The sequence below is a fragment of the Lolium perenne genome, chromosome 7, assembly GCF_019359855.2.
Source record: "Lolium perenne isolate Kyuss_39 chromosome 7, Kyuss_2.0, whole genome shotgun sequence".
NCBI lineage: Eukaryota > Viridiplantae > Streptophyta > Magnoliopsida > Poales > Poaceae > Lolium > Lolium perenne.
This window is the reverse complement of record NC_067250.2, coordinates 277357165-277377980: the sequence shown is the minus strand read 5'-3', so window position 1 is coordinate 277377980 and position 20816 is coordinate 277357165. Positions and strand designations below refer to the sequence as shown.

General features: G+C 51.8%; 3 protein-coding genes across 3 annotated transcripts; all 3 read left to right on the top strand.

The window, feature by feature from the left end:
* Window positions 1-231: 231 nt before the first annotated feature.
* Window positions 232-2531, top strand: LOC127325848 (protein NRT1/ PTR FAMILY 8.3). Its single transcript, XM_051352679.2, has 5 exons — window positions 232-387; window positions 478-577; window positions 724-941; window positions 1079-1632; window positions 1726-2531. Exons 1-5 carry the CDS (start codon window positions 349-351, stop codon window positions 2525-2527), a joined length of 1713 nt encoding a protein of 570 aa, XP_051208639.1. The 5' UTR covers window positions 232-348; the 3' UTR covers window positions 2528-2531.
* A 1033-nt stretch (window positions 2532-3564) lies between these two features.
* On the top strand, window positions 3565-4601 carry LOC139833944 (uncharacterized). Its single transcript, XM_071824320.1, has 2 exons — window positions 3565-3599; window positions 3848-4601. The coding sequence occupies exons 1-2, from the start codon at window positions 3565-3567 to the stop codon at window positions 4599-4601; spliced, it is 789 nt and encodes a 262-aa protein (XP_071680421.1).
* Window positions 4602-10574: 5973 nt separating this feature from the next.
* LOC127325849 (protein NRT1/ PTR FAMILY 8.3-like) lies at window positions 10575-13134 on the top strand. The gene is made up of 5 exons (XM_051352681.2): window positions 10575-10894; window positions 10983-11082; window positions 11276-11493; window positions 11587-12140; window positions 12234-13134. The coding sequence occupies exons 1-5, from the start codon at window positions 10853-10855 to the stop codon at window positions 13030-13032; spliced, it is 1713 nt and encodes a 570-aa protein (XP_051208641.1). The 5' UTR covers window positions 10575-10852; the 3' UTR covers window positions 13033-13134.
* The last annotated feature ends 7682 nt before the right edge of the window (window positions 13135-20816 follow it).

The window sequence follows — 20816 nt, the reverse complement described above, 5'->3', positions numbered from 1 at the left end:
AAAGATACACCTTAGTATTTGCGTATGTGTTTGTGTATGTGTACTGTCTACGTGTCCTTTATTTGAAAATTATTAGTTTTAGAAAAATCAAATTCTAGAAGTAATCTTCACGTACAAAAACTCTTTGCCCTATCCCGATTTCAGACAAGCCTCTGTTCCTGTCGCTCTCAGTCTCAAAAATAATCAGGAAATGTTTGCAAGGAGCTACCGAATCATTTGTAGCCATTCCAAATTCCAAGACGCCCGGCAGAGGCCAACCACGAGATTAGTGTAGAGTAATCTTCACCCACTGCACTAGCCAACTGCAGCATCGGACAAGGGAAAGTCGAACGCTCCCCAGCTCTCCCCATGGCCTCCGCCGGCGAGCACACGGCGGCCCTTCTCCAGGTCTCGTCTCCCTCTCCTCTCCTCTGCCTCCCCCGTGATAAATTCTTTTCTCTCTCCCAGTCCCCTCTGCTCAAAAAAATTCTGGGGCAGGTACAAGAGGAATACACTACCGACGGGTCCCTTGATTTCGATGGCAACCCGGCGCTGAAGCATCGCACGGGTGGATGGCGAGGATGCCGCTCAATTCTCGGTAAGCTTCTTCTTCCTGTTGAGATGGATTTCAACTATGGATTAATTTCTTGCTATTTTCGGCTGTTCTCAAAAACTACTCCTCGTGCGATGCTCAATATAGTCTTACTCTTGTCCGGCTGCTTCTTGGACGACGGTGATGCGCAGGTACAGATTTCTGCTATTGCCTCGCATTCTACGGCATCTCGTCCAACCTCGTCACGTACCTCACCGGCGTCCTGGGCCAGAGCAACGTCGCCGCCGCGAGGAACCTGTCCACCTGGCAGGCCACGTGCTTCGTCATGCCGCTCGCCGGCGCCGTCATCGCCGACTCCTACTGGGGAAAGTACCGCACCATGGTTGTCTCCTGCTCCGTCGGCGTCGCGGTACGTTCCTAAATCGCCTTCCAACAGTCTTGTCCTCAAGTCCTCAATCAATGATCAAACCGCACGCCGCAGTCTGCATCCATCTTGGCATCTTGTCATCTCCAATTTGAGATATTCGACCTCTCTGTTTTGGACAGGGCATGATCATGACAGCTCTCTCAGCGTACCTGCCACTCCTCGTCAAGAACGGCGCGTCATTTACGTCATCGAACATGGTATCGGTTCAGGAGTTCGTCATGTTTCTCGGCCTCTACATGATCGCCATCGGGCTAGGCGGCCTCCGGCCGTGCCTGATGTCCTTCGGCGCCGACCAGTTCGACGATGGTGACCCGTTGGAGCGCCTGCACAAAGGCTCCTTCTTCAACTGGTACGTGTTCAACACGAACTGCGCGTCACTCATATCCAGAACCGCCATTGTGTGGGTGCAGGACCACTACGGCTGGGCGCTGGGCCTCACCATCCCGGTGGCCGTCCTGGCCGTCGGGCTCTTCTGCTTTGTTGCGGCGTCACGGACGTACAGATTTCAGCCAACCCGAGGTAGCCCCCTCACCAGAGTCTGCCAGGTTGTCGTCGCCGCCGTCAGGAACTCTGGTATTGACCCACCGGCCGATAGCTCTCTCTTGTATGAGCTGCCGGAATACGACAGTGACATGAAGGGAGTTCAGAGGATCGATCACACCACTGATCTCCGGTCAGTTAGTTCAATGAGTGAACTCTCTGACAATTCCTTGTTCAATAACGTTCTTGACTCGAGCTGCATCTCTGTTGTTTCTTACTTGATCAGATTCTTTGACAAAGCCGCCATTGTCGCGGTTTCGGACAAGGAGGCAGCTGCCCCAGCTCCGTGCAGCCCGTGGAGGCTGTGCGTCGTGACACAAGTGGAGGAGCTCAAGATTCTCGTGCGGATGCTGCCGCTCTGGGCGACCATCGTGTTCTTCTACGCCGCGTCGGCGCAGGTTTCGTCGACGTTCTTGGAGCAGGGCATGTCGATGGACGCCACCGTTGGCACCGTGCATGTACCGCCCGCGTCCATGTCCACCTTCGAAGTGCTTACCGTCATCGTCCTGGTCCCGCTCTACGACTGGGCGTTCGTGCCGTTGGCCAGGCGTCTCACCGGGAGAGGGAAGGGCGTATCGGATCTGCGAAGGATCGGCGCTGGCCTCACCATGCCCGTGCTTGCCATGGCCGCGGCGGCGGTAGTCGAGACGGTGCGCCTCCGCGCGGCGCCGCGGAAGAAGATAAGCGAGTTGTGGCAAGCGCCGCAGTACGCGCTGGTGGGTGTTGGCGGGGTGCTCACCACCATCGGGCAGTTCGATTTCTTCTACAGCCAGGCGCCGCCGGCTATGAAGACCGTGTGCACGGCGCTTGGATTCCTTGTGGTAGCGGCTGGCGACTACCTCAGCTCCTTCCTACTTACGGTCGTGCAGTGGGCGACGACTACCAGCGGCCGGCCAGGGTGGATCCCCGACAATCTGAACGAGGGGCATCTAGACCGATTCTTCTGGATGATGGCTGGACTAGGCTGCCTGAATCTCATGGCGTTTGTGAGCTGCGCTGCTAGGTACAAATATAGAAAGCCATGTTGAGCCACGCAGAGATTTTACATAGGTGTGGTGTGGACGTCCCGGTCTTATCTCCCACTAGGGAAAAATCGATTCGATACCATTAAAAGATCCACACTTTAGAAAAATACAACTGGAAGTTTGGTCTTTAGAAAACTACCACCCAAAGTTTGCTCGGTTTTCTATTTCTACTAACACCTTTAACTGGATGTTAACATGAGCTAAAAAAGAAAAGGAGCAACGGTTATGAACTCACTCCAACAGCTTTTAGAACACACTTTGACGCTCTCTACAGCAACACTTCATTTGCCTCTCAAACAACATTGCAGTACCATGAATTCAACAACATAAAACAACTTTTCCAGGAGAATACAACAAACGGGAGGTAGCACATCATCGAGCCAAAAGAGCTCATTGCAAAGTATATGAATGGATGCATATTTCAAAGAACTTTTGGATGATATACTTTTAAATAACTTATAACTTATATTTAACCAGATTCGCAACCCGCAAAAGATGGGATTTCAAGGATACAGTTGTAGCCTCATGAAGTGTGAAGAGAATGAAAACATGTTAATTCATAGTGATTGCATGCGAAATATCTTAACGAAATAATTATTTGTAGCATAAACATTAGATGTGACTCGCACCATTTAAATGATTAATTACAATAACATCCTAAGAAAGTTTATCTAAATTAGCTAACCCGAATGAAATTTCAGACATTGGTGCCTAGGGACGGCCGGCGAGAAACAAAAGCATGACCTGAACTGCTGAACCGACGAATCTAATTTCTGTAGGTGGAATCAGACCTTGGGTTTCTATTGGGTTCAGCTTTGGACCCTACTCTCTCCGGAGGGGCAGTGGGATGCCATGGCTTCTGGATGTACACGGCTCATGATGATCATTTAGGATATCTTGTGCCAGGCTGGTTGACGACATACTAGAAGGCTATGTTGATGTGTAGTCATAGTATGTGTTGTTTCCGATTGTTGATTTTTGTATCAATCCTCGGTGATGCATGAGTTGTAAAAGATACGATTTTGAATCCTTTCTAATAAATGGCCGTGAGCACCATCATGATGCAGAAGCCGAGGTATACCCCATTTTGAAAAAAATCAGGCCTTGGGGTCTGCTGTCTTTTCTATTTGGCCCCTGCTAGAATGTTTATGAAACGTGAGAACTGAAAAAAAAATGATAATTGGAATTGTGACACGCATAGGCTCCGTACATGCCAATGTCAATCGATTTTGCGGCCTGAGCACATCATGGATGGGCATAGCAACACATATACCAACCTCCATTCCACAACCTCCATTCCGCGACAAGTTTCTGGTCCGATAGCTGGGCCGGGGAACCACTGAGGAGGCAGTGGCCCTTGCTCTTCGAGGCCTCAAGACGCAAGAACAAGACGGTGGCGGATGCTTTAGATGATGACCACTGGCTCACTGACCTGCGTGGGAGGGTCTCCCCTCAGCTGCTGTTGGACTTCGTCGCCCTTCGCCAGGTGGTGCGTGGGTGCAACATTGACCCACAGGTCGAGGACATCTTCAGGTGGAAGTCCGCCTCTGGGGTTTACTCCGCCTCCTCCGCCTACGCCTTGCAATTTGACGGGAGCGCGAAGTCCCCTCTACGCCATATTTGGCCGGCTTGGGCACCTCCAAAGTGCAAGTTCTTCATGTGGCTTTTGTTGCAGCGCCGGGTCTTCACAGCTGATAGGCTCCTACGTTTCAGGATGCCTAATCAGTACTTTTGCGCTCTTTGCCGGCGGAACCTGGAGACCCCGGCGCACCTCTTCGCTGAGTGCCCTTGGTCTAGGGAAGTTTGGGAGCGCTCCGCCTTTTCGCTCTCCTACCCGGCCATTCGGGCCCCGGACGCCGACGACTTAGCCCTTTCCTGGGCGGTATCCAAGCTCGCAGGCACCGATCGCCGGGCCGCCTCGCTGACCATCCTTGTGGCGTGGGAACTTTGGCGTGAGAGGAACAGACGAGTTTTTTGTAATAAGGAGTTGAGTGTTTCGGGGTTAGTCCACCTCATTGCGGACGAGGCTAATAGTTGGGTGCTCGCCGGTGCGCGACACCTTGTAAGGCGAGAGTAGACCCTAAACTGGCGGTGGGTCACCACCGTTTTGCTTTCTGTACAGTTTTTTTTCTCCTGCTATATATGAAACCAGCAGCTCTCCTGCTGAGATTCAAAAAAAAAAAAAAACAAGCCCATGAGCATGCGCCTTGTGAATATCGGCTTGGATGGGGCCAGCAAACGTTTTGGTCTGGGCACGAACATAACACAGACATGTAACAAAAACACTACTTTTCTGTCCATATAACTTGATGCTAAAACAAATATATCTACAATTAAAATGTATCTAGATATATCTATACTAGTGTCTTTATTGAAGAAAAAAAATCTATACTAGTGTTAAGTAATATGAATCGAAAGAAGTACGTTAATTTTTTTTGGACAATCAGCTGAGCTGACTCATGTCTATTTTTCTTGACAATCAAGTGAGCTGAACAAGATTTTATACAAACTACTGACACGATTTACTATGAGAAGAATTACAATATATTTGAAAACCTAAACTAATTAGAATCAGCTTCTCCTCCTCCTCCTCCTCCTCCTCCTCCTCCTCTTTGTCACTTCCTCTACGGCTGGTGGCGGCGAACGGTGGCACCACTGTTTGGCTTCGTCTACGCTTGGCTCCGATTGCACATCCGTGCGATTTCTCTAACATCGTGATCTTCTTCTAACTAAGAACACCTATCAGCCATCTCCCGGAGAGAACAATGAACGGAGTTACAAGTGTGTGAAGGGAGAGGTGTTGGTGGTGGTTCCGATGATTCTGCCCATCCCAAGGCTTTACCCACGGCTTGCTCTAGTCAGATCTCTCCAAGATAAATATGATCAACGCTTGGAACAAGCCAGTGGACAAAGCATGGAGATGGGGAGGTAGTTTGACAAGAATGAAAAAGTGGTGGTTCGACGGGGAGCGATGGAGTGTGAGTTGGTATGCGACTGAGGGAGCATATATAACGCTTGGAAAATAGCCATTGTAATAGAGTTGAAAGATAGCACCGTGGTCTCTTGTAAAATAGTCGTTGGAGCAGAGTGGAGCCATTCTCAATGACTCCATCCGTAACTGAACATTTTTTTCAATAAAGGGCACTTGTTATGCATAAGATTGATATAGAATCCATAACATACAAGTGAACCCATCATACGACTATCTCGTGTTTCTCAATAATCCTACCATTAATCTGAACAATGTGTCGATAATCACATCTAGGATAACAATAGTTGCGAATAGCCATCATAGGCACGTTTCCTTCTCGAGTGCATATATTTTGATCTTACTTATCTTTAACCTAGACTCCTTGTCTACGATCTTGTGTTTGTGGATGATATCAGCGGTTCGTACCTCCAGTTCTATCTTCTCGTATTTAATTGTCATCGCTGATTTAGTCCCTTCCTCTTCGATGAGTAGTACCTTTCCTTGTAATATAAAATAGGGAAACCAAATTTAGTCGACACTATTTTGAGAAATGTCCCCAATGCGCAAACCCTAGAATTTACCTAATCTAAGGTGGAGACACGCGGTCGTGGGGTGGGAGGGAGGAAAGGAGGTAGGGAAGGAGGAGGATATGAGAATGCTGGAGGGTGGACCAGCGGGGCTGCCGTGGACAGGAGAGACGAGACATATTTCAGTGCGAGGGACATGAGAGAGATCACGGGTACTAGGAGAGAGGAGGCACATTGGCTTGAAAGTTAATCCTAAGTCATACATGATAGCAATTTTTGACAAGCATTTTTCTACCTAGACAATTCCAGGTTTTGTATTTTTTCTTGCACTGGATTCCGAAATTTCAGATAATTCTACATTTTATTTGACTTTTTCCAAATGTCGTGGAAATCGGTAGCATGGACATTAGTAGAAAATTGTTGAATATGTCAATTTTCTTTGGATAATGCATGAACCGAACTTGGGTATGTTAAAATTACTTTTGCCAAGTACGGTCTTGGTCCTACAAATTCTAAAGTTTACCTCGACAACTCTAGCTTCCTATTTACGACAATCCTGGTCTCATCTACTAGCATCATATTATCAACAAAGAGCATACACCAAGAAAAATCTTCTTGTATATGCTTCGTCACCGTATCCATCACTAAGGAAAACATATATGGGCTCAAGGCTGACCCTTGATGTAGTTCTATCGTGATTGGAAATATATCGTTGTCACTGTCACATGCGTAAACACTTGTCACAACATTATTGATGTGGGCATTACCCTTCGGATACCCGATATTAGTCTACCTCCTCCGGCCTAACTAGGGGCCCATGAAGATCGCCTAACAACCAAGCTGGGCCTATACGTCGGTTCGAGCAAAGGAGACTTACCTGAAGACGGATTCTTAATGAACAAGGCAAGAAGACATCGTTAAAGGAAAGGCTAGAGTAGATCTCTTTATAACATAGTTGAATTCGGACAAGACTCTCGGGAACTGGCCTGCAATATAAGGGCCACGAGAGAGCCTGCCGAAGGGATGGAATCAACAAGTAGAAACAACGCAAGTTAGAGCTAGAAATCTAGAATCCTTGCCTCTCAGCGAGTCGACCAACAACATCCTATCGTCTACCCCATTGTAACCCAACATATTTGATAATCAAAGATAGACAAGCAGGAAGTAAGGGATTTACCTCATCGACGGCCCCGAACCTGGGTAAATCTCTGTCCCCGTTTGTTTGGTATCCTATGTCTCGTGCTAGCCTGCAAAATTCCATCAACCCTGAGCCCCTCATGGTGGGCATTGCTGGGGAGCTCCCCCGACAATTATCGTCAATTTCTCTTACGAGGGCAGTGCACTTTGCTGGAACTTTGTGTTTCTCCACCGCCCACCACATGTCAGTCCTTGGTATCTTGTCATATGCATTCTCCAAGTCTATTAAAACCATATGTAGGCCCTCTTGTGTTCACTATATATGTCTCCAAAAGTCGATGAATTTTGTGTAAAAAAAAAGTCGATGAATTAATAAAATCGTCTCTGTAATCGATCCCTCGGGCATAAAACTGAATTAGTTTTTAGCGACATTCGTCATTTTATTAGGCTGCGCTCAATGAATCTCTCACAAGTTTCATAGTATGTCTCATAACCTTAACCCCTCACTAATTAGTAAAAATGTCTCATTTATTCTTGAAGATAGGTACTAATATACTCTTTCTTCACTCTTCGGGCATCTTGTTTGACAAAAAATGTGGTTGAAAAGCTTAGTTAGTCATACTATTGCCACGTCTCCAAGGCTTCTCCACACCTCAATTCGGACATCATCATGACCCACTGTCATTTCTTCTTTCAAGTAACTTACGTATGGTTCAACGATGAAGTTCACCATTTAAAAGAGTGGGCTGTCACACAAACATCGACCTTCATATTTCAAAAACACATAGAAATATTAATATTCACCATTAAATATGTGCCACGTCCGTAATAACAAACATAGTGGAATGTATAGACTTTTATTCAAAGTTACTATCTCTCAGTCATGTCTAAATAATCTTACTCAACAATATCTCATTTGCCTCATTATATAGCGATAAAAATACAAACGGGATAAACATCCATTATCACTTTCCTAAGTATTGATGAAGCTATGCACAAGTAATTTCTATTGTTAAATTACATACATAAATATAGCAAAGCCTCATACCTCTTTAATGAGTTAATACACACGAATTCTTCACTGTTGTTCTTCATCTCCTAACCTGAACTGCACAAGACAAGCGGATCTTTCTTCATACAATTCTCACTAAATGGTGTCAAAATGGCGGTTCTTTGGCTGCGATACATAGTACTCATTGGGGATCATTTAAAACTTCAACTAGCCACTTTTAGTAATGAAAATTAAAATCTGGCAACAAATTTCAGCAGCAATGCAGCCTAGATTTGCCTTACTTAAATATCCGATGAATTTTTGCCATTTTTTTGTGTGTGTAGGGGTTAAAAATCTGTAGTTGTTGTAAAATTTTAAGTCTAATCGGAGTTACAGGTAAAGAATTAAAAACAAAACGGTGAGCAGCATCATGTAGATTTCTGTTACACTCCTTCTAGTTCTTTACAAAAAAAAATGAAAAATCTTTTTGTGGTTTTAGTTTTGGGTGGCAAATATGACTAATTGAACATCAAGCACACTAAAGGAACAAGTAAAATATTTTGAGTTTTTACTAAGAGTGATTAACATGCAAATGCTAGAAAGTGGAAATCTTTTTCGATTTTGAAGTTTTCGTCACAACAAAACTACAAATCAAACAACTTATATAATACTAGGGAAATTTTACTATGGGATACCATTATTTTTTGATTTTTGCCAACACATAGCTAAAACGTGTCTTTGCCTACCATTTTAATTTCGCGGTACGTTTGCCAAAATACACCGTGTGATCCAAAACGGAAAGTTTGATTTTTTTTTCTGCTTAGGATAACCATCCACGTCCGGTTTAGATTTGTATTTTTGGTAGTTAAAACTTCGGCCCAGCCATCTTTAGCTTTAGCGCTGGGCGTCCCCCGGGGGATCGGAAGCCCCGATCCCCCGCCTCCGCTACCGTCCGATCAATTCATCAGAGGCGTCCAATCCCACCACCGCAGCGGTTGCATGCCTCGCCCCCTGGAGAAGTGGATCGAGAACAGAAATTCCCCATCCCCTTATCGCTCATATCCCCCGCGAAGCCCGTCCCCAAGCACTACACCGAGCACCGCTGCTAGCCCCGCCGACGAGCACTTCGCCGCCGATGAGATCCGTTGCAGCACCGCCGACTTAGGTTAGTAGCAACTCGACCTAGCGCTGGTAGCAGCACCGCTTGCCGTCGGCAGCATCGCCACCCAATCACCGACAGAACCGCCGCACCGCCACCGTGCGCTGGAAGCTCCGCCACCGGGCGCTGGCAGCACGGCTAGCCACCAGCAGTACCGCTGCCGGGCGTTGGTAGCTCCGCCACCGGGCCTGTAGCAGCAACTCCGGGAAACCAGAGGAGCACCGCCAGGATCATCCTTGCAGCAGCGGGCGAGGCCATGGCGGATGGTCCTGTAGCAGCGTCGATCGCCCGTGGCAGCAACGCCCGGACCTGCCGGCAGCAGGCCGCCATCTACTTGCAGCAGAGGACGAGACATGGAGGACGGCCTGTAGCAGCGTCGTCCGCCCGTGGGAGCAACGTCGGGTGACTAAAGTAGCAACTCCGGATACGTCGGTAGCAGGCGACCGTCGACTTGCAGCAGTGGGCGCGGCCATGGAGGACGACATGTAGCATCTTTGGCCGGCCTTGGTAGCAAAGGGGGAGGCGGCGCCGGCGGTTAGCGCTTGCAGCAGCAGGGCGTGGCCTTGAGGCCGGCGCCGAGAGGAGGGACCAGTCAGTAGAGGACGGAGAAGGTGCACAGAGAGGGAGGAGCTTGCCGCCGCCACCGGAGTAGAGACCGGCAGTGTGGTGGGCCGCCGGTGGCGCCGTGGCGCGGGGGGGGGGGCTCATGGCACTGGATGGATGCGGTGGGGAACGCTCGGGAGATTTGGTTTTCGATTTGTCTGGAGGCGAGAGGTAGGGGATAAGATCGGCAGATGGTGGGGTCCAGCGACACGCATCGTTCGCTCGACCCGGGGGACGCGACGCGTGCTATCCCCCGGCTGAATTGAAGCGTTTTCCTGGAGTACTTTTTTTTCAGGACCATGTTAGTGTGTAGGTATGGGTTTCTAAAGCAAAAAAAAGTTTTTTTTTCTTTGCCTTGTTAGTTCGTACGTATCAATCGGATGCAAAAAAAAGTTGGTTTTTCTTTGCCTCGTTACTTCTGACTTAGTCTATGTTTTATTTCTTATATCTGTTCCCAAAGGTAGAGAAGATAGGATAGGATAGCACACCAATTTAGAGACGAAAAGCCCACGCCGAGCTAAGATGTCGCAAAGAATTTGCATGAATATCTGAAAAGGGAAACAATCAAAGTATCTAGAGAGCTTGACTTGACTTGCTGAATGCGGTGCCCACGGCTAGCTACAGAAAGGTATTGCACAGTGAGCACTGGCCACGATTTGCGGCACTGGCCACGTGCTTTCGGATGAGCCCACTGTTCTTGTTCCCCAACTTTTAGCCGTTGCTACGTCCAGATTTCAGATGAGTCCTTTGTTCCTGTTCCTCTCATGCTCTGAAAAATCAGGAAATGTTTGCAAGGAGCTACCTAATCATTTGTAGCCATTCTAAATTCCAAGACGTCCGGCAGGCCAGCCACTAGACTAGAGTAGAGTAATCTTCAGCCGCTGCACTAGCCAACTGCAGCATCGGACAAGGGAAAGGCGAGCACTCCCAAGCTCTCGCCATGGCCTCCGCCAGCGAGCACACGGTGGCGCTTCTCGCCGAGGTCTCGTCTTCCTCCTCTGCTTCTCCTGTTGTAAATTCTTGTCTCTCTCCCGTTTGCCTGCTCATGGAGTTCAATTTTGCTGGGGCAGGGACAAGAGGAATACACCACCGACGGGTCCCTTGATTTTAATGGGAACCCGGCGCTGAAGCATCGCACGGGTGGATGGCGAGCATGCCGCTCAGTTCTCGGTGAGTTTCCTTTCTTCTTCTTCTTCTTCTTATTTCCGTTGAGGTGGATTTCAGCAAGATCAAATTTCATTGTAATTTTCACCCGCAAAAAAAGAAAATCCATCGTAATTTTCAACTGTTCTTGGTAGCAATACTCCGCGTGCGAATGTGCGATGATCAATGGGTTCAACTCTTTAACGATGATGATGCGCAGCTACGGAATTCTGCTACTGCCTGGCGTACAACGCCATTTCTTCCAACCTCGTCACCTACCTCACCGGCGTCCTGGGACAGAGCAACGTCGCCGCCGCCAGGAACGTGTCCACCTGGCAGGCCACGTGCTTCCTCATGCCCATCGCCGGCGCCGTCGTCGCCGACTCCTACTGGGGAAGGTACCGCACCATGGTCGTCTCCTGCTCCGTCGGCGTCGCGGTACGTTACTCAATCCCCGTCCAACCACACTCTCCACCTCAGTTCCTCAATGACATCCATCTTGACATCGTTTACCCTCTCTGTTTTGGGCAGGGCATGATCATGACAGCGCTGTCGGCGTACCTGCCACTCCTCGTCAAGAACGACGCTTCGTTCACCTCGTCCAACGTGGTGTCGGCTCAGGAGTCTGTCCTGTTTCTCGGCCTCTACATGATCGCCGTCGGGCTAGGCGGCCTCCGCCCTTGCCTCATGTCCTTCGGCGCCGACCAGTTCGACGACGGCGACCCGTCGGAGCGCGTGCACAAGGGCTCCTTCTTCAACTGGTACGTGTTCAACATGAACTGCGCGTCGCTCATATCCAGCACCGGCATCGTGTGGGTGCAGGACCACTACGGCTGGCCGCTGGGCCTGACCATCCCGGTGGCGGTTCTGGCCGTCGGGCTCTTCTTCCTGGTTGCGGCGTCACGGGCGTACAGGTTCCAGCGAACCCGCGGTAGCCCACTCACCAGAGTCTGCCAGGTTGTTGTCGCCGCCGTCAGGAACTTTGCTGTTGATCCGCCAGCCGACAGCTCTCTCCTGTACCAGATGCCCGAAGACGACGGTGCTATGAAAGGAGCTCAGAGGATCGATCACACCGCTGATCTCCGGTCAGTTAGCTCAACGAATTCTCTCACACATTCTTATTTGATAAAGTAACATTCTTTGACTTGAAATGCATGTGTTGTTTCTTACTTGATTAGATTCTTTGACAAAGCGGCCACTGTGGCGGTTTCGGACAAGGAGGCGGCTGCGCTGGCGCCGTCCAGCCCGTGGAGGCTGTGCGCCGTGACGCAGGTGGAGGAGCTCAAGATTCTCGCGCGGATGCTGCCGCTCTGGGTGACCATCGTGTTCTTCTACGCCGTGTCGGCGCAGGTTTCGTCGACGTTCGTGGAGCAGGGCATGGCGATGGACACCGCCGTCGGCTCCGTGCGCGTCCCGCCCGCATCCATGTCCACCTTCGACATGCTCACAATCGTCCTACTGGTCCCACTCTACGACCGGGCGTTCGTGCCGGCGGCCAGGCGGCTGACCGGGAGGGAGAAGGGCCTCTCGGATCTGCAGAGGATCGGCGCTGGCCTCGCCATGCCCGTGCTTGTGATGGCCGCCGCGGCGACCGTCGAGACGGTGCGCCTACGCGCGTTTCCGGGGAAGATCAGTGAGCTATGGCAGGCACCCCAGTACGCGCTGGTGGGTGTCGGCGAGGTGCTCACCACCATCGGGCAGCTCGACTTCTTCTACAACCAGGCGCCACCGGCTATGAAGACCGTGTGCACGGCGCTCGGGTTCCTTGCGATAGCGGCGGGCAACTACCTCAGCTCGTTCATACTGACGGCGGTGCAGTGGGCGACGACTACCGGCGGCCGCCCCGGGTGGATCCCCGATGACCTGAACGAGGGGCATCTCGATCGCTTCTTCTGGATGATAGCCGGACTGGGCTGCCTGAATCTGATGGCGTATGTGAGCTGCGCCGTGAGGTACAAATACAGAAAGGCTTGCTGATTTTTCAGGTCCGTATCGTACGTGTGCCGCAAGTTTTTTTTGCAGTGTGCGATGCATGGTTCCAAAGAAATGTATGTAAGAGCATCTCCACTCGTACTCGTCCCCCGAACAGGTCCCCGGCGAGCCTTTTTTACATCCGGACGGCGTAAATCGGCTTTCGCTCCCCCGGTTCCTCGTTTTTGTCCGGATTTGGCCCTTCATCCATCCAGCGAGCCCACGCCATCCCCGGCCCCCCGGGGCGCGCTCGGGGACTCCGGACGAAAGATTTTTGGCGCGAAACATCGTGTGGACCCGCGTAGTCGGCGACTGGAAAACCAAATCCTGTCGATTTTCCCTCCAATTTGCTTGCATATCCCCATTCCCTCCAATTTGCTTGCATATCCCCATTCTCTCCCGCCGAAATTGGCCAATCTCCTCGTCTTCCAGCTCCAGTTCTCGGCGGCGTCTTCTCGTCCACCACCACTCTCCTTCTCGTCTTCTCGTCCACCACAATGCCACCGAAGGCGCCGGCGAGGAAGGTGCGGGCGAAGAAGACGAAGCCGCCGGGCATGTCGAACGCCGAGTGGGAGGCGGACGAGAAACGGCGCGAGGTGGAAACAAGCGGCAGGGCGGAGAGGGTGAAAAGAGCCGCCGCCAAGAGGGCGGCGGCGGCGGCCCAGGACGAACAAGCGAGGATGATCAGCATGGCCATGAGCGGCGGCAAAGATGTTCCCGGCCAATGGCCGACGCAAGGTACAACCAGTTCCCCGTCGTCCTTCTCCCCTTCGCTGTACTCGCCGTCGTCGACTGCCGTGTTCCAAGAGGGCGCCTACGTCCAACCGTCCAGGTCCACGCCGTCGCCGCCCGAGCTTGACGTCGGCGGCGGCGGCCAGTTCGAGGGCACCTCGCCGGCCCTGCGACGAGGGCCGCTCGCGTTCGGTGCGATGGCGGCGCCGAACGAAGAGGAGATCTACGAGATGATCACCTCCGGCTCCGCCGCCGCCGCTGCGAGCCCGGGGTTTTTCATGGCCACCGCCGCTGCGTGCCCGGGGTTCTTCACGCAAGAGGAGCAGAGGGCGACGGCAGCTATGGCGGCGCGCAACGAGCATCGGGAGGATGTTGCCGACGGAAGCCAAGTCATCGAAGAAGAAGACGAGGAAGAAGAAGAAGAGCCAACTCAAGCCGCCGCCAACATGTCGAAGGGGAAGAAGAAGAGGAAGAAGGACTCGCCGCCTGCCGAACCGCGTATCAAATGGACGCCGAAGGAAGAGGAGTGCCTCGCCGAAGCTTGGATGACCGTGTCCACGAACGGCATAATCGGGGCCAATCAGTCGTTCGACACATACTGGCTTCGAGTGAGGCAGGCGTACGAGGAGCGCAAACTCGTCGATCCCTACTTCAACAAGACGAACATGAACGTGTACCGGGGAGACAAGGCGATGGCCACCCATTGGGGGATCATGCAGACGGCGTGCAACAAATGGCACGGCATACAGGAGGAGGTCGACAAACGGCCGATCAGCGGCCAGGACTTGGAGCAAAAGGTATGCTCCGCCGACCCTGCATCACCGAGGTACATCGTCGTTAGCTGACCCGTATCGCCGTGCTCTTTTTCCCCAGCTGCGCCGAGCTTTGGACATGTACACGAACGATACCGGCCTGCAGTTCAAGTTCTTCAACGTCTACGCCCGCCTCGAGAACTGCGAGAAGTGGAAGGAAACTCGCACGACCCTCTCGAAGAGCAAGACCGAGCAGTACAACCCCGACGCTCCGGCGGCTTGCGCGGCGGAAGGGCGCCCTGAACTCGGCCAGAAGAAGCTGAAAGAGCTCAAACGGACGGACAATCCCGCCGACTGGATGCAGGCGTCGATCGATAAGTGCTGGGCCGACTAGAGGTCGCACGCCGACGGGAGGAACGACAAGTTCGACGGCAGGTGGCGGGAGATGCTCGCCAACCAAGGCGTTCGGATCGCCCTGCTGAAGACGACGGTGGCGGCGAAGAAGAGGAACACAGACTTGGCGTTCCTGATGGGCGGCGGCGACATGGAACTGATGGACGAGGAGACGAGGAATTGGTACCAGGGCCACCGCAGCGACATTCTCCGAGCCCCTCCGGCCAGTCCTTCGCCGGCTCCGCCGGCTCCTACCTCGTCTACCTCACCATCTACCTCGTCGACTGCGGCTGCTTCGACGTCCACTGCCGCTGCTTCCTCGTCGGCCGCCGCAGCCGCTTCGGCCACGGCGTGTGAGGAAACTGGTCCGTCGGACACCGCCGTGCCGGCCGGGACTGCCGACGAGCCTGTCTCCGTGTAATTTCCCTCCGATCGCCGATCTGTGGCTGATCCTTTTGCTCCTTTTGCCGATCAACCGTCGTACTTGTAGCGCGGGACGGCGATTTGTTTGAATTTAAACTCTATCCGCCGAACTCCGGGTGGACGACTGGAAATACGGTACTCCCCACGACTTAATTTCGTCCAATCCGGCGGTTGTTTCGTCCGGATTTGGGCGTGGGGAGCGCCAACGAGTGGGGATGCTCAACCATAGCATCAAGATACCACATATCCATCAAATGTTCTTCTGATAGAATATAAGAACGGACATATTCAATCTTTCTCAGTCGCGTCCTAGTGGGGACGGCCGGACGTTATGTCGGGGCGGCGGCCCCGGATGAGTTGGTGTGATGACCGTGGTCTGCGGTCGTTTGCCCTGAGCAGGTTGGGTTGCGGGTGGACGGTTCGTGCGGCGTTGCAGCTCGAGAGCGAGCGGTGGTACGTCGGGGCGGTGGCTCCGGAAGGTGGTGGTCTTGGTGGATGCGCAGGGCGCGACGGAGCAGCGGTATGTCGGAGCGGCGGCTCCGAATGTTCGTCATCTTGACAGTGTTGAGGACATCGACTTTGTGTCGCGAGGGCGACAATGTCGTTTTGGCGCAGTTCTCGGAGCGGTTCGTCTTCTTCAGCTATCTTGGAGTGTCCTGTGTCTGCTCCTCCCATAGTAGGCATGGCGTCTTCTCTCCGGCTTGGTTGGATGGCAAGCTTGTCTTCGCGAGTGTGTCGTCTGCTTGTATCAGTAGTTGGTTTGCGTGGGCTTGCCTTTATGGCGTCGCGTGTGGGGACTTAGTCCTACGGTGTCTTGTTGTATGGTTTTCGCCCGGTTTTCTCCTAAAAACTGTGCGCTTTCTGCTTAATTAACCGATGAGGCAAAGTTTTTGCCTCCGTTTCAAAAAAAAGGTTAAAGCCGAGTTTATCTTGAGCTTGCCGTCTAAAAGTTATCTTTCTTTCAGGAAAATTTTCTCTCCAATGCTAGAAACACACCGACTAGTTTTTTATACATGTTCATATTTAAATTATTATAGGTGCTTGTAAATGGCAAAAGCACTCATAAATTATTTACAGGTAATACTCATTTCGCGTATACATCTGTAAAAAGTTGACTGGACTGCAGATAGTCTCTCCGCAAACATTTCTTTACTCAGCACCTTCGTCCGCCTTTGGATAACCCTCGCCGCCACCAATTGTTGACGGAGCAGAGGGGTTTCACACCATTCCATCATGTTTCGCGGCCACATCGTGGCCACGGCAGCACGACAAGCACAGGCTATGGGAAGTGAGGCTTAGGGCGAATCAAGGGTTGAGGTAGCATCTCCAGCCGCGTCCCCCAAAGCGTTCCCAAACCGCGCCGGATTGAGCGTTTGGGGGACGTGTTTCGTTCGTGCCGTCTTTGGGGGACGTCGCTCCCCAGTCGCGTCCCCCAAACAAAAATTCGGAAATTTTAAACTTAACGAGATTCGACTAAGATTCATCTAAACTTACATATATTCGAACGAAATTTGACTAAATTTAAACTAAACCTAATCTAGAACCACTTGCGGCGGCCGGAGGCGTCGTAGTACTGCTGGAAGTTGTACATGTCGTCGGTGACGACCTCCTACTTGACGCGCTCGTCGACGGGCTCGTCCTTCACCGCGCCGCTTGGTCCTGCCTCGCCGTCGTCGGTGAGGTCCACCAGCGGCTTGCCGGAGTCGCGGATGGACAATGCGATCGCCGCGTCGAGGTCGCCCCTCCAGGCGTCCTTGTCGTTCATGGACGTCAAGAACGCCGCCCGCAGACCTGGGCAGTCCTCGGGGTCGTCGCTGCTGGCGATGAGCCGCTGCTGCCGCTCATACTCCGCCAGCAGCGCCGCCTGCGACGCTTCCTCCGGCCCCTCCTTCACCTCCGGCTTCGGGATGAGGAGGGCGCCGCCGCGCCTCCCTTGCTGCCGCCGGCTGCCGCTGCCGCTGCCGCCACGCCTCGTGTTGACGGGCGTCGCCGGCTCCTCCTTCACCTCCCGTTTGGGAACGGTGTACGGCGTCGACCGGTAAGACGAGGACGGCGTCGATCGCGCCGGTCCTGAGGAAGAAGAGTGCGAGGAGGACGAGTACGTCGTCCTCCTTGGCTGCCATTGAGGAGACGGCGGCGGCGACGACGGCATCTCCAGCCTTGGAGCGCCGTTGCGGATGCCGCGGATGATGTTGTCGAGGGTGCGCCCCGGAACGCCCCAGAACAGGGCGCGGCCGTCCTTGTTCCAGCTGTTGGGGCCGCCGACGAGGTTCCCGGTGCTGTGCATCTCGACGTCGTACTTGGCCTTGAAGTACGTGGCCCACCAGGCGTCGTTTCCCTTGGCCGCCCATGTCGGATCTGCCCGCTCCTCGGCGGTGAGTTGAGCCCGCCGGGCCTTGATGGCGTCCCTCCATTGATCCGTGTCCGGCTTCGGCGGCGGCGGGATGCCAATGCCGTTCACGGCCATCTTCCAGCCGCCGCTGCTTGGCAGCCGCATGTCCGGCGGGACTGGATACAGGGCGTGGTACAGCGCCCACGCCTGCGCCACGGTGAGGCTGCCGCGGCCGAAGCCGTTCGCCGCGGCAATCTTGCGGGAGGACGAGGTCGACATTTTTTGGAGCGGCGAGGAGAAGATCTGGGAGGGGGGAGGCGGCGGCGATTGTGATGAGCGGCGAGAACTGCAGGGCGTCTTAAAACAGCGGCGGCAGCGGGTGGTTGCACGCAATAACTCCGGCGCGGACGGCCACGCGGCCATGCACGACGAGACGCGTCCCTGCGTCGCCTGGGAAAACAGGGACGCCATTAACGTCGCTTGACCAAAGGTAGGCGACGGGGTTTTAGCCTTCCGTGCCGCTGACGGGTCGGCCCCGCCACTCTCCGCCTCACTTTTCGTTGTGTCCGGCGTGCCCGGTGCGTCCCCTGTGGGACGGGGACGGGCTCGGGGCGCCGGACACCTTATGGGGGCGCGTCGGACAAAAATGGGCTTTGGGGGACGCGGCTGGAACGGTTTTTTTTGTCCGGCGCGCCCCAAATCCCTTTGGGGACGCTTTGGGGGACGCGACTGGAGATGCTCCTCTTAGTGGAGATGTTCTACGTCGTGACGCCTATGAGAATGGTTGTTGTTTGCCAAGCTCAGGTGTTGGCACAAGTTGAATTTCAGTTTCGTGCTGCTTTTCGACTGTGTCACGAGCTCTAGTGAGAAAACTTGGTGTGACTGTCATGTCGGATGTGACCGACAGTAGTTATTTTTGTGGTTCGATCGTGCCTATTATGTTTTGGTTGGCATAGATAGTTGGTTCTTGAAGTCATGATCTCAAGTTTGGTGTAGTTAGTTCTTCTCATGATTTATTCATTTATGTTCGAGATTCTTGCAGGGGTGTCTCCTTGATCACAATCATGTTTAATCATAATAAAAATAACATTTGTAATAATAATGATAATTCAACCTTAGGGTCGGCGACTCAAGCGGCTTTTTTGAATCTGTAAGGTTACCGATCTGGCGATCTTGTTGATGTCTTGTCTCGTGTGAATTTTGGAGAAACGTCAAGATGCATATGGTGAAGGCAAGATGACGAAACACCACCATGCATGCCCGGAAGGAAAAAAAATGCGATCGATAATCCTGAGACTATCTAAAAAGGTAAAATTAAAATATATGATGCATAACTTTAGCATTACGTCTGATCTCAGCCGGTTATATCAATGATTGAATCGCAATAGAAAATAGGTGGTAGCCCACGTTGTCTCAGGCTCTCAGCTATCGGAGAATGGGAAAGTCTATGCTTCCGTTCATTCGATGTGCGACTCAAATCAGTCACGTCTCTTTTTCCTCTGTCCCTCGCGGTCGCCCAGTCCCATCCTTTGCCTCCGCGAGCTGAGGGGAAGTGTGTTGCGTGAGCTCGTAGTGTAGGATGCTTCAAAAAAAAAAAAAAAAAAAAAAAAAAGCTCGTAGTGTAGGACGTGTTTGATAGCTTGAAGCAATTTCCTGCATCACTAACACGGTGGAATAAGGTCTTTGGGTCATGAACTATAAAAGATACGTTGTTTGGTAGTCTGCATAGATTTTTTTTTTGACCCGTGAAGATTTTCGCTCTACCCGTTTGGTAGGCGGGTTTTCAGGTTTAGTAGTAGTTCAGAACGGCGTCCGTGTTGTTTGGTTGTAACCCATAATCTGATTCTGCTTATCTCTTTCCTGCAGTGGTGAGGATACCAGCGATCAACATCAGAAGCAAGAACACAATCACAGTTCAGGTAAACTTAGCATTGATCATACACGACACAAGTAGACGACACATCATTGTTCAAACACGGTCATAGTTTAGGACACATCGGAGACGATTATAGTTCAACACACGACACGAACATCAACTAGACACGGACATGGTAGCAGTGACACAGAACCAGGTAAACTTCATACATGATTTTCGAAGACGACACACCTTGTGGCATCGCCATGGTAACGATACCTGGTAATCACCTCAGTGCAGGTGTAGTCGAAGATGACCACACTGTACTCGAAGGAGGACACCTTCTTGAAGATGAGGAACTGACCTACCTGCAGCTGATGAGCGACTGCGAAGCCCACCCATCCCTGGTCGATGTATGCGTCATCCCCCTCTCTCACCGTAGTCATCCTCTAGTTGCAGCCAGTGTTGGTGGCGACGATGATGTTCGAAGGGATTTCTCTGAACCACTTGACGAAATCTTGAGGGATTCGGAGCCGGTTGAAGGTGGTCCTGAAGACGATGCGCAGAACTGGTTCGGCTGTGCGTCTGGCTGGAAGTGACCGACGTTAGCCGCCCTTCGCTTCTTCGATGGTCCCTCGTCGGGGCTCTCAGTAGGTGACCCAAGCTTGAGCTTCTCCGTTTGCTACAAGAACACATTGCATTAGAGGTGTGCCTGCTCACAAGTATATAGATGACAACAAACATTGAAAACATGTGATGCCTCATAAATTGGCTCACACGCCAACTCAAGGGACTGCCCTCAAACTAAGTCTAGTGTGCAAGTAATCACACAAACACGACTAAGTTTGAGGGCAGCACCTTGCCTTCTAGTGTGTCATTGTTCAATCATTGGCAGATGCACTAGACAAACAAAATGAGGCCTCATATATTAGATCACACGGCAGGCAAAGGGATTGCCTGCAAACTAAGTCTAGTGTGCAAGTAATATGGCACACATGACTAAGTTTGAGGGTAACACCCTGCCTTCCGTTGTGCCATACTTAAATCATTGACCATTGTAGAACTGAAGAAATACAAACATGAAAAGCAAGGTAGCATAGGCCTCATAAAATGAGGACATATGGAGGGAGATGTTTGATCAGAACCAATGGCATGATCATGTTCAGTCATGCCATAGGTTCTGATCAACCATCTCCTCACACTATGATTCCCGGTTACAATCATCGGCCTAGTTTAATCAGAAACAACACAATCTAGAACAAACTAGCGCGACTCATTCCGCACAACAATCTGAACATGCTAA

What these genes read in the sequence shown, in the direction of transcription:
- LOC127325849 (XM_051352681.2), top strand. Translation starts at nt 10,853, where the DNA reads ATGGCCTCCGCCAGCGAGCACACGGTGGCGCTTCTCGCCGAG. An exon ending in AGCATGCCGCTCAGTTCTCG is followed by an intron (nt 11,083 to 11,275) that starts GTGAGTTTCCTT and finishes GATGATGCGCAG; the next exon opens with CTACGGAATTCTGCTACTGC. An exon ending in CCTGCTCCGTCGGCGTCGCG is followed by an intron (nt 11,494 to 11,586) that starts GTACGTTACTCA and finishes TGTTTTGGGCAG; the next exon opens with GGCATGATCATGACAGCGCT.
- LOC139833944 (XM_071824320.1), top strand. Translation starts at nt 3,565, where the DNA reads ATGGCCGTGAGCACCATCATGATGCAGAAGCCGAG. An exon ending in ATCATGATGCAGAAGCCGAG is followed by an intron (nt 3,600 to 3,847) that starts GTATACCCCATT and finishes CTGGTCCGATAG; the next exon opens with CTGGGCCGGGGAACCACTGA.
- LOC127325848 (XM_051352679.2), top strand. Translation starts at nt 349, where the DNA reads ATGGCCTCCGCCGGCGAGCACACGGCGGCCCTTCTCCAG. An exon ending in AGGATGCCGCTCAATTCTCG is followed by an intron (nt 578 to 723) that starts GTAAGCTTCTTC and finishes GGTGATGCGCAG; the next exon opens with GTACAGATTTCTGCTATTGC. An exon ending in GATCACACCACTGATCTCCG is followed by an intron (nt 1,633 to 1,725) that starts GTCAGTTAGTTC and finishes TTACTTGATCAG; the next exon opens with ATTCTTTGACAAAGCCGCCA.